Source organism: Neltuma alba, unplaced genomic scaffold (genome assembly GCF_004799145.2).
Source record: "Neltuma alba isolate B1F8T4 unplaced genomic scaffold, ASM479914v2 tig00011429_pilon, whole genome shotgun sequence".
Classification (NCBI taxonomy): Eukaryota; Viridiplantae; Streptophyta; class Magnoliopsida; order Fabales; family Fabaceae; genus Neltuma; species Neltuma alba.
The window spans coordinates 64,864-73,986 of record NW_021636112.1 but is presented as its reverse complement, the minus strand read 5'-3'; the positions used below and the strand labels follow the sequence as shown (position 1 = coordinate 73,986).

Here is a 9,123-nt window from a genome sequence, read left to right as displayed (position 1 = left end):
TATGGACATATAATTTTACCCTTTCTTTATTATTGTGTTGGTTTTGTTTATATGAGGTATAATGTATATTGAAAAGAAATAAAGTTGAAAACTTATTAAATTTTAAAGTTTTTTAAAGTTTATATAAAACATATTAAAATGATTTATAAATAAATATATGTGAAGGAGTCAGGGTGCGAGAGGGAAAGGATGAGAGGGCAATGAAAGGAGGAGAGGAAGGCAGCATACGCAAGTGACTCTGGTTGTTCCAACCGTCCCTATCGCTCATTTCGCTCTCCTTTCTTTCTCTTTCTTTGTGTGGATACGCTTCCCCTGCGTACCAAATCATCCGATGCATGGTGGAGCCAAAATAAAATCATTGTTTTTTTTTTCGCCAATTGATTTTTAAAATTTAGAAGAAAACATTTGATTCGACCGCTTGACTTAATTTTTAATTAATTTTCTCTAAATTTTACTACATTCTTATAGTTTCCTCAATTATAAATATCGTTCTTATAGTCATAATTTGATGGTTAGACTGATATGTATGAATGCTATAAACGATATGTAAAGGGCTTTTTTCAAAAAAAATAAAATGATTGAATAAAACTTAACTATTACCAAAATTAAAATAAAAATTATTAATGTATTATACTCATAACCCTCTTCTTACTTTTATGTATGATATATAATATGGTAGATTTTGATATAATATAAGTGAGCGCCATATATATCATTAATTATTAACTTCGTTTCTACCACAAATTAATAAATTATGAGTATATGGATCAATATTTATGATTGTGATTCAGGATATTATAATGATCAAATAAAAAGAAAAGAATTTAAGGTCAAAAAATTATAAAAAATTAAATAAGTAAATAAATTATTATGTTGGGAAGATTTCTATTGTCATTAATCATTTAATCATTTTGCTGGCGTGGGATTTGATAGCCACAACTTATATGGACCATATGACCCTACTTTCAACGAAAATATCTTCATTTTCAGAAGACATTAAATATGTTATAACAAGTAAAGTGGAAATTATTGAAAAATCTTCCATTACCAAATTTATTGCCCAAAAGTGTCTGAAATTTATGTATAACTTATTTTTAAGCAGTGCTACTTTTCTTAATTGTATGCAATATAATTTATCTCCAACTATTTACATCATGGAAAAATTTGGACATATTTAAATATGTATTACATATAGTTGAAAAAGAGTTGTATCTATTAAAAATAAGATGTATTGCCAAAAGCTTTATAGCCTAACGCTCTCTTGTAAGTAAGAGGTCGAGGCCCTAATCTTACTTGTAACATAAGTCTTTAATTCAAAAAAAGAAGGGGTTGGGTCTTTAGCTGCGTTTGGCTAATAAAATTTGCGATGAGAATTGTTTTCAGTAATTTTTCCATTAATTAATTGGTTTGGTTTTTTGAGAAAGTGGGGCGGTAATCTGGGTAGTGCGTTGGTCCAATCATGAAAATGGAAGTGCTAATACGGACCACAATATGGTAAAGGATAATTCAATTTGTTATCAGAAAGAAAGATTTGGACTTGGATTTTGTGCTCATCAATAGTTCTTTTTTTATTTTTTTAATTTTAATACTGGACATTCCATATAGGTTGATTTTATCAACTTATTTTATCATGTTAATTTTATTGACATAAAAAGTATTGAAAAAAAATACAGTATTCAATAGTATGATATATTTTAAGAGGGTGTTTGGGTAAGATCAAAACCATAATTTTAAAAGTGCTTTTACGGAATACGAGGTAAATATGTGGAAGAGTTTGCTTCGATTTGCGAAAAAGTACTTATTGGGTTAGCCAAACACCTCTTAAATTTCATGACTCATTCCAAGCCTATGCATAGATTAAGCAATAAGAAACTATTTTCTTAATGTGTCCTACTCTCACTTTTCAAGATCACACATAATTTCTACATATTTGTTGTAATTTTTAAGGTTAAATTAACGTGGGATCTTATGTTTATACATATTTTAACAAATGAGACAAGACGCTTTGGATTTTTTAAATTATATGTGCTATGTAAATGATATTTCTCCTTAAAAGAAAAAAATTATACAAATCACATGATTATTTATTTTAAAAAATTAGTCCACTTAACATCTTTGAGTGAATAGTTAAAAATTACTCTTTCTTTGATAAAAATACAGACAGCTCAATTTTTTTTTTAATAGCACACCATGTTTAATTGATTCTGGAATCTTAATGAGAGAGGCTAGTACCTCTTATAATTTATTCTTTTAAGTTAAGCTATCATGGGACTTCTCTTGAAATTTTTGTTTTGTTAAATAAATATTATAGGAGGAAAGAAATTGTACTAAATTTTGATGCTTTTTAAGAGATGAAATATAGAGTAAAAACGACGCCGCTGGAGATACCCCGAGAAAGGGCGCCCCCACAAGCCACACACAACGGCTAGTTTCAGCCTCAAGTGACCGTTTGGAGCAGTCCCCAAAATTCAACATCTGGAAAACAACCCCGCCATTGATCTAGAGAACGACCTATCATTCATATACAACATTCAGACACCCACGATTCTCGTAAATTTCTCATATTATTGTCGCTATTACTTTTAGTCTGTCCCCTGCAATCCCAAAGTCTGAATCTTTCAAGATGGTTTACTCCTACACACCCACATACTATTCCACCCTCCACGATTCAATCACCTCTTTGTGCAAGAACCTTCTTCCTTCGAGCTTCAAGAGACGGCGTTTACCGGCCTGCTCCGATCACCGGCTGTCGAGGCTGCAATCAGATAATCTCAAATGGCAGCAAGACTCTTTCCATCAGATGTTGAACCTCATGGGTCTTCACAGAGAAGGCATTCTAGCTCAAAATGAAGTGTCCACATTTTCAAATCACTTGCTTGAGACCCTCATTGCTTCTCCTCCTGAACAAGACCATCCCCTTATACTCAGAGATAAGCTGCTTTTCTTACAGGTAAATGTCTCTGTTAAGAGTTGAAACTATGATAATCCCAGCTCATTTTAGCTTATGAAGCTTACTCGTGCTGATTAGGTCATTAAGGATTTGAAGTTTTTCACTTGATTGGTGTTTGGATGCAGGAACTGCTTTATGCCAAATGCATATCGGAAGAAGATTATCATGCTTCAAAGAGGCCATTAATGGAGAGACTATCAGGTCAAGGAGCTGAAATAGAAGGCAGTGATGTGATCGTTGGAGGGTCAAAAGACGCAAAAGAGAAATCTTCAGAACAAGAATGGTCGATCATCGACTTGAGGGATGAACGGTGCTTGATAAAGAAGGGGAATTCTGATTCTAAGAACAGGTCAAAATTTAAAGGAGCTGCCTCTGTTTTTAGCTTTGGCTCTTCTCACAAACACAGAAAGAACAGGATAGGAAAGAGCATATTCGATTCACCATCCTTGCATTTGAATTCAGCCCCACCAAAATTCTCTTCTTCTGTCTTCAAAAATGACTTTGGGTATGCCAAGGAGAAGCCCTTCTGGAATGGCGACTCAGAGAACCATAAAAGTGGGGATAAGTCGAAGAGGAAACCCTTTAGGATTTTGTTTCGAAGGGAGGATAGAGAGGGACATAGTGCCCAGGAAAGAGAAGAACCAGCATCCAGATCAGCTAAAAAGCAATGGTTTAAGAAATGGAAGAACAATGATTCGGACGATGAGACAGCGCCGTTGCCTCTGAATGAGAGATCCGACGGTGACAACTATCTGGGTTCTTCACAGCTTGTTACGAGGTTGCCGTGGGAAGAACCTGACACCAACATAATGAAAGAGACTCTGCATTCTGATGCTTCTCCTTCTGATATTTTCAGTGATAAGGTTTGAATTCGTTCTCCTCATCTCGTTCAATTTCAATCCATTATCTATTTCTAATTATATCATCAGCATGAATCAAGCATATTTATCATTTAGCCAAATTGAGATTCTTTGGACATTGAGACCAATTGACGTAAATGATGAATAGGTTTCCGGTGCTAATATTAAGAAGGAGCTAGCAATGATCCAGACAGGACAAAGCGCCACAAACCCAAATCAGAAGATTTCGTACGTATTTTCTCTAAGAGTTGAAAAAAGATATTTGTCAGTTCCAAGAATACAGTATGTTACTTACAGTGCTTTTTCTACGTGTTTGTGTTGAAGACCAAGGTCTGACAAGTATGGAGATGGTGTGCTGGATGTGAGGACACAATCCAAAATCAACGTACGAGAAATGGAAAATACGTCCAACAAGAATCCCATCGGAAAACAAAACTACTCATTGGAGTGGACAACGTTCGAAGATGGCGAAAACCTCCACCCAAATCTTTTTGTTCATCAGGATGGTTCATTTCGCAGAAGCAGCATCAACCCATTTTGCCAGTGAAGGGAAGGGAAAAGAGTTTCAGAGAAAATGAAGGCATGCAATTACTTAATTCAATGATCTGTTCGTATATATGAATTTCACAAAACGTATTGAAAAAGCAGCAGAGTTGTTCTAAAATGTGGCCTTGTAATTACTGAGTTATTCGCAATATATATGTATGAATTTCATAATGTATTGATATGAAGAACATGAAGAATTTTATTCCCAAAGCACGCCTAAAACACATCAAAATCTGTGATAAGGGATGCCCTAGCGCATCATCCGTTAAATCTAATGTGAATTGGGCTTGTGCCAAATATGTGTTATTCGTAATATATATGTATGAATTTGATAATGTATTGATATGAAGAACATGAAGAATTTTATTCCGAAAACACGCCTAAAACACATCAAAATCTGTGAAAAGGAATGCCATAGCGCATCATCCGTTAAATCTAATGTGAATTGGGCTTGTGCCAAATATGTCTAAATGTACATGGCCTCTTCTTTGGAAACAATTTTTCCTTCCTTTTTATTGTAATCTGTTACTAATTACTCTTTGGCTAAATTGCACTATTGTCCCTGGGTGATGGACAACCATTCCCTTTTCTTTTAACTGTAAGCCTCCAGCACTGGCTGGCAACCTGAAATTAAGAACCATTGAATGCGCATTTTAGCCAACAATCAATATAAAAGCTGGTCCACTCATGACAGTAAATGGCCATTGAAGTAGGATTAAGCTATAAGGATCTCACTTTGTAACGTGAACTTACTCTTACAACTGTATAATACATGCCATTGACGAGGAGCAAAATGATGCTCATATTTACATTCATATATGTACAATGTCATTGAGATGGTACTTCTGCGTTAGAGGCAGGAGACTCGTTGGACCCTCCACAAACATTCCCACGACAAAGAGGGCATACACTGTAAAATAAAGGAAAGCAGAAAAACAGATGAGTATTTATATATTGGGTACGAGGGGATAATGAAAAATAATGAAGGGAAACAGATCAATTGTGAGAGTTTGTCTATAAAAATATTACTAGATTAACCCAACTCTTAATATTAGTATGTTTTTACCTCTTTTATAAATTTTCCTTATACTTTGATGATTTGCAAGTAATGCTACTGAGAGTTTTACCTCTTAAAAGGTTGCATTTGCTTACAATAATACTATTTGATGGACTTCAAAATTATCATCTTTAACAATTAAATGTAGAGTGAGAATTTTTCAAGAATCCCACAGTGAAAAAGCTCAACCTCTCGGTAGAATTCATAGCATTATCCTCCGTTGCAAAATCAAATCTATCAAAGAACTTTTTTTTGGAGAATAAAAGGTTAAAATGGCAATACCCATGTATTTCTTTCAGCCACTTATCAACACATGACATGTGGTACTCATGGTTGCATGGAAGAACGCGTATTTTGTCTCCTTCCTCATACTCAGCCAGGCATATGTAACATCTAGCAAAGAGGTTATGGAGGAAAAATAAAAATAATCACCAAATATAATCTTGGGGGAAAAAAGATAACGCTATAGTAAGCATAAGAACCTAAGAGCCATGACAACCACAACCAGAGACATACAAAAAACAATTATCCCATGCAGCACAGCTTGACCACAATTTTGTTCACATATATTTGCTCGATATAATGGACCAAGAAGACTTACTGTTCAGCATCATTGCCATTATCAGAGGTGTCAATTTTTTTGTGACACTTAAGAGGGAAAGAATCTACAATTGATTCTGGTGCTGGAAGAGAGACCATGGAGAGGGCAAGAGATACAGGTTGGCGATGGATTTCATCCAGAACCTATAGAGAATAATTGGTTTTGATTCACATCAGACTTCCACAGGCCATCAGCAAATATAAAAAATGTTATTCATTTTGGGTCCAATAAACGAGACCAATCAGGTAAGGTCAATCAGCATAAAACATTGATCTAACAAATTAAATTAAAGCTTAATTGTAGAAAATATAAAGAAGAAAAACTAAAATTTAAGAGCTCTACTGTGCAAGAAAGCATAGATAAGAAGTGGGAAACTAAAGTGAAGGAAAATTAGGCATGAACAAAAAGCATTGTAGTTGAAAGAAGGATAGACCTCAAATAGAGCTTCAGCAAGCATAGCTATTCTTGATATACTTGCACGAGTACTGGATTCCTCAGCCATCTGGAAAGACTCGCATGAACACATGCCATCAGGGTGGAGTCCTAATGGACAAGAAGGATTCAACCGACCAATCTCATCAAGGCCACCACGAAGTCTTTCCCAGATCTGTGAAAGAGTTAAAAAAACACAAATATAACTATCAAAATGCAAGTAGAAGATATAAGGAATTCTATAATCAAAATATTGAAAATCACCTCAGATCTTGAGTGCCTCATCCGCTCATTCAATCTATGAATTCTACTACCCAAATATCCAGAATCATTTCCAACCCCATCATTTGAGGAATTATTACTCAAATCAAGAAGCCATTGATCTTGAGAACTTGGATCATCAACGTCACCAGCTGAGAACACAAAGGTTCGTGAATCACCAAATCTTCTGGAACTACGTCTTGAAAAAGCATCCCAAAATAGTCTTCTACTATCCCTTCTAGCATCGCGATCACTGACACCAACATTGCCATCAGACAAAACGTTGGAAGATATTGCGACAACATCAACCTGAAACATGCTATCATTTCCTTGTCCTCTTTCCCTATTGGACACAAGAAAACCTAAACCTGAAGGTATTGTCTCCTGATGGGTTGCATTCTCCGGCAACTCAGAAGTTACAGGCAAATTGGAAACTTGAGCAACATGATCCAATTCAGAATTATGGATAGGTACAGCTGAATGAGTGTGATTCTCAATAGAAATATTATCAGCATTGGAATCCCCTTGGTCGTGAGAGGTTGAGCTCCTCGGATACATTGTCTCGCGAGATATTTGAGAAACACCACTATCCACTGAACCGACTGCATCTTTGTTAGCAGAAACATTTACAGAGACTGGATCTGAAGACTGCTGTTCTACAAATGAAGTACTAGCTGTGTTGCTACTATCCCTATAAGGTTCATCATAACTATGAACAGCACTTACCTGGTGAGGAGGAACTAGCTCCTTACTTTCAGACAAGTACTTCGTTTGACAACTAGTAGAAACACTCCTCGAGGAAACTTCAACAGTAGAAATCTCACTCAACTCAGTTCTAGTATCTGATGAGCTTGCAGTTTCGGTATGGGGCCTGCAACCAATTCTAGCTTCTGTACATGATATAGATGACTCTTCAACAACTTTCTGATTTTCATCATTAAATTCTGTTGCAGAATCTCTCTGAAGTTCACTTGGTTGATCTTCCATCTAAAAAGACAACATAAGCATGTCACGTATGTTATTAGTCACTCTCTTTAAGCATCGCTAAAGGCCATTGTCAAATTATTGCATGTACGAGACCAATAGAATAAGTTTCATGCCTAAATTTTAATCCTTAATCCAAAGCTTTGTTTCGCTGGAAACAAGCATCATTGTCCCAACATTGATGCATAATGAGGTCGTGACCAACCTGCCCCTACGATGGTTCTTCAAATCTATCGAAAAGTTATGGGAATATTACAACTTCTATATATACGTGGAGCAAAAGTCGGATTCATTAGTAATATCCTAAATTTTAATTCTTTACACTGACTAGACACCGTTTCCACCCAGGAACGGAAGAGTACAAATCGAGAGATACTCTATCATATTACAACAGAATATCATTGAGAAACTCTACCTGCTCTCTTTATCTTGTCACAGCATGACTATATTATCAGCAGAACGATTATACCCGTAGAGCCAACCCACTGGCATACTAACAGAATCTTAACACTTCATTATCGTGTCAAGTAACCATGGTAACCAATACAATCAAGACGCTACGAATAAATTCGTGCACGGACAGTGTCACGCAATCATTCTTTTTCTCAAAAAAAAAAAGAAAAAAAAGGGGAAATCTCTTCTACCACTAAGAATTAGGGAAAAGGGAGAGACAATCACAAAGTTGCATCATCGATAATCGATTCGCCATTTGCATGACAAACAGAACTTGCCTATCAATCATCTTTTCATACACCCAAAGAATCTACTAGATTAGAACACCAACTATGTTTCCCCGCTCAGATTATTGAAAAAAATGGATCGGACTGATCAATCCCAAATCTGCCCCGGCTCGTGTATGCCCAATTGCAAATGAAAATCATTATCATTAAAGGCAGAAACGAAATGGTATGAGGAGATAGGTATCGTGAGGATTGGGACAACGATGAAATACCTCATAAGTGGAACGAGCGGCGGAGCCACCGCAGAGAAGGGAGGAGAATCTGAAGCGGTTAGTGCCATTGACTCGTGAGGTGGAGGGGCGAGACCGAAGTCTACTATTGGTCGAACCCATTGTGAGAAGAACGAGAGAGAGAGAAAGAAAGAAAGAGAAAGGAGAGGGAAGGTGGCGAGAGACAGAGGAGGTGGAAAGGAGAGGGCCAGAGAAGTTGATTCTCGTGATGATGAAGGAGGAGAGAAAAGGATGATGATGATGATGGAAGCTGACCTGCGACGAGCTTTCCTTCACTTACAATTATTTTCCTACTTTCTTGCATATGGGGCAAGTAACATAATACTCCTCCGGTCCTTATTATAAGACCCAATTTGACTTTTTATTTGGTCCTAATTATAAGACCCAATCCATTTTCTCTCTTATATTTATGCATTTTTTTCTAAGATAATCCTTCTAATAATGATAGTTTTAGCCAATACA

The 9,123-nt window shown here is 36.1% G+C and overlaps 2 protein-coding genes across 3 annotated transcripts; one reads left to right on the top strand and one right to left on the bottom strand.

The window, feature by feature from the left end:
• The first annotated feature begins 2,537 nt into the window (after nucleotides 1-2,537).
• Nucleotides 2,538-4,705, top strand: LOC114713507 (uncharacterized). Its single transcript, XM_028898177.1, has 4 exons — nucleotides 2,538-2,950; nucleotides 3,076-3,813; nucleotides 3,959-4,038; nucleotides 4,135-4,705. The coding sequence occupies exons 1-4, from the start codon at nucleotides 2,624-2,626 to the stop codon at nucleotides 4,355-4,357; spliced, it is 1,368 nt and encodes a 455-aa protein (XP_028754010.1). The 5' UTR covers nucleotides 2,538-2,623; the 3' UTR covers nucleotides 4,358-4,705.
• A 246-nt stretch (nucleotides 4,706-4,951) lies between these two features.
• LOC114713506 (E3 ubiquitin ligase BIG BROTHER-related) lies at nucleotides 4,952-8,904 on the bottom strand. Of its 2 annotated transcripts, XR_003737344.1 has the most exons (7): nucleotides 8,644-8,903; nucleotides 6,711-7,694; nucleotides 6,448-6,621; nucleotides 6,015-6,157; nucleotides 5,696-5,806; nucleotides 5,110-5,266; nucleotides 4,952-4,980 (listed from the first exon to the last, which is right to left on the bottom strand). XR_003737344.1 is itself a non-coding variant. In XM_028898176.1 (6 exons), exons 1-6 carry the CDS (start codon nucleotides 8,761-8,763, stop codon nucleotides 5,185-5,187), a joined length of 1,614 nt encoding a protein of 537 aa, XP_028754009.1. In that variant the 5' UTR covers nucleotides 8,764-8,904; the 3' UTR covers nucleotides 5,045-5,184. The 2 variants fall into 2 exon arrangements, 1 of the variants encoding a protein (XP_028754009.1); XM_028898176.1 differs by lacking the exon at nucleotides 4,952-4,980 and having other exon boundaries at nucleotides 5,045-5,266; nucleotides 8,644-8,904.
• Between the last annotated feature and the right edge of the window lie 219 nt (nucleotides 8,905-9,123).

Bases quoted from the DNA above. Each gene is read 5' to 3' on its own strand.
- LOC114713507 (XM_028898177.1), top strand. From the start codon at position 2,624: ATGGTTTACTCCTACACACCCACATACTATTCCACCCTCCACGATTCA. The intron at 2,951-3,075 runs GTAAATGTCTCT...GTTTGGATGCAG, and splicing joins ATAAGCTGCTTTTCTTACAG to GAACTGCTTTATGCCAAATG. The intron at 3,814-3,958 runs GTTTGAATTCGT...AATGATGAATAG, and splicing joins CTGATATTTTCAGTGATAAG to GTTTCCGGTGCTAATATTAA.
- LOC114713506 (XM_028898176.1), bottom strand. From the start codon at position 8,763: ATGGGTTCGACCAATAGTAGACTTCGGTCTCGCCCCTCCACCTCACGA. The intron at 5,807-6,014 runs GTAAGTCTTCTT...CCTCTTTGCTAG, and splicing joins AATGGCAATGATGCTGAACA to ATGTTACATATGCCTGGCTG. The intron at 5,267-5,695 runs GTATTGCCATTT...TTTATTTTACAG, and splicing joins TGGCTGAAAGAAATACATGG to TGTATGCCCTCTTTGTCGTG.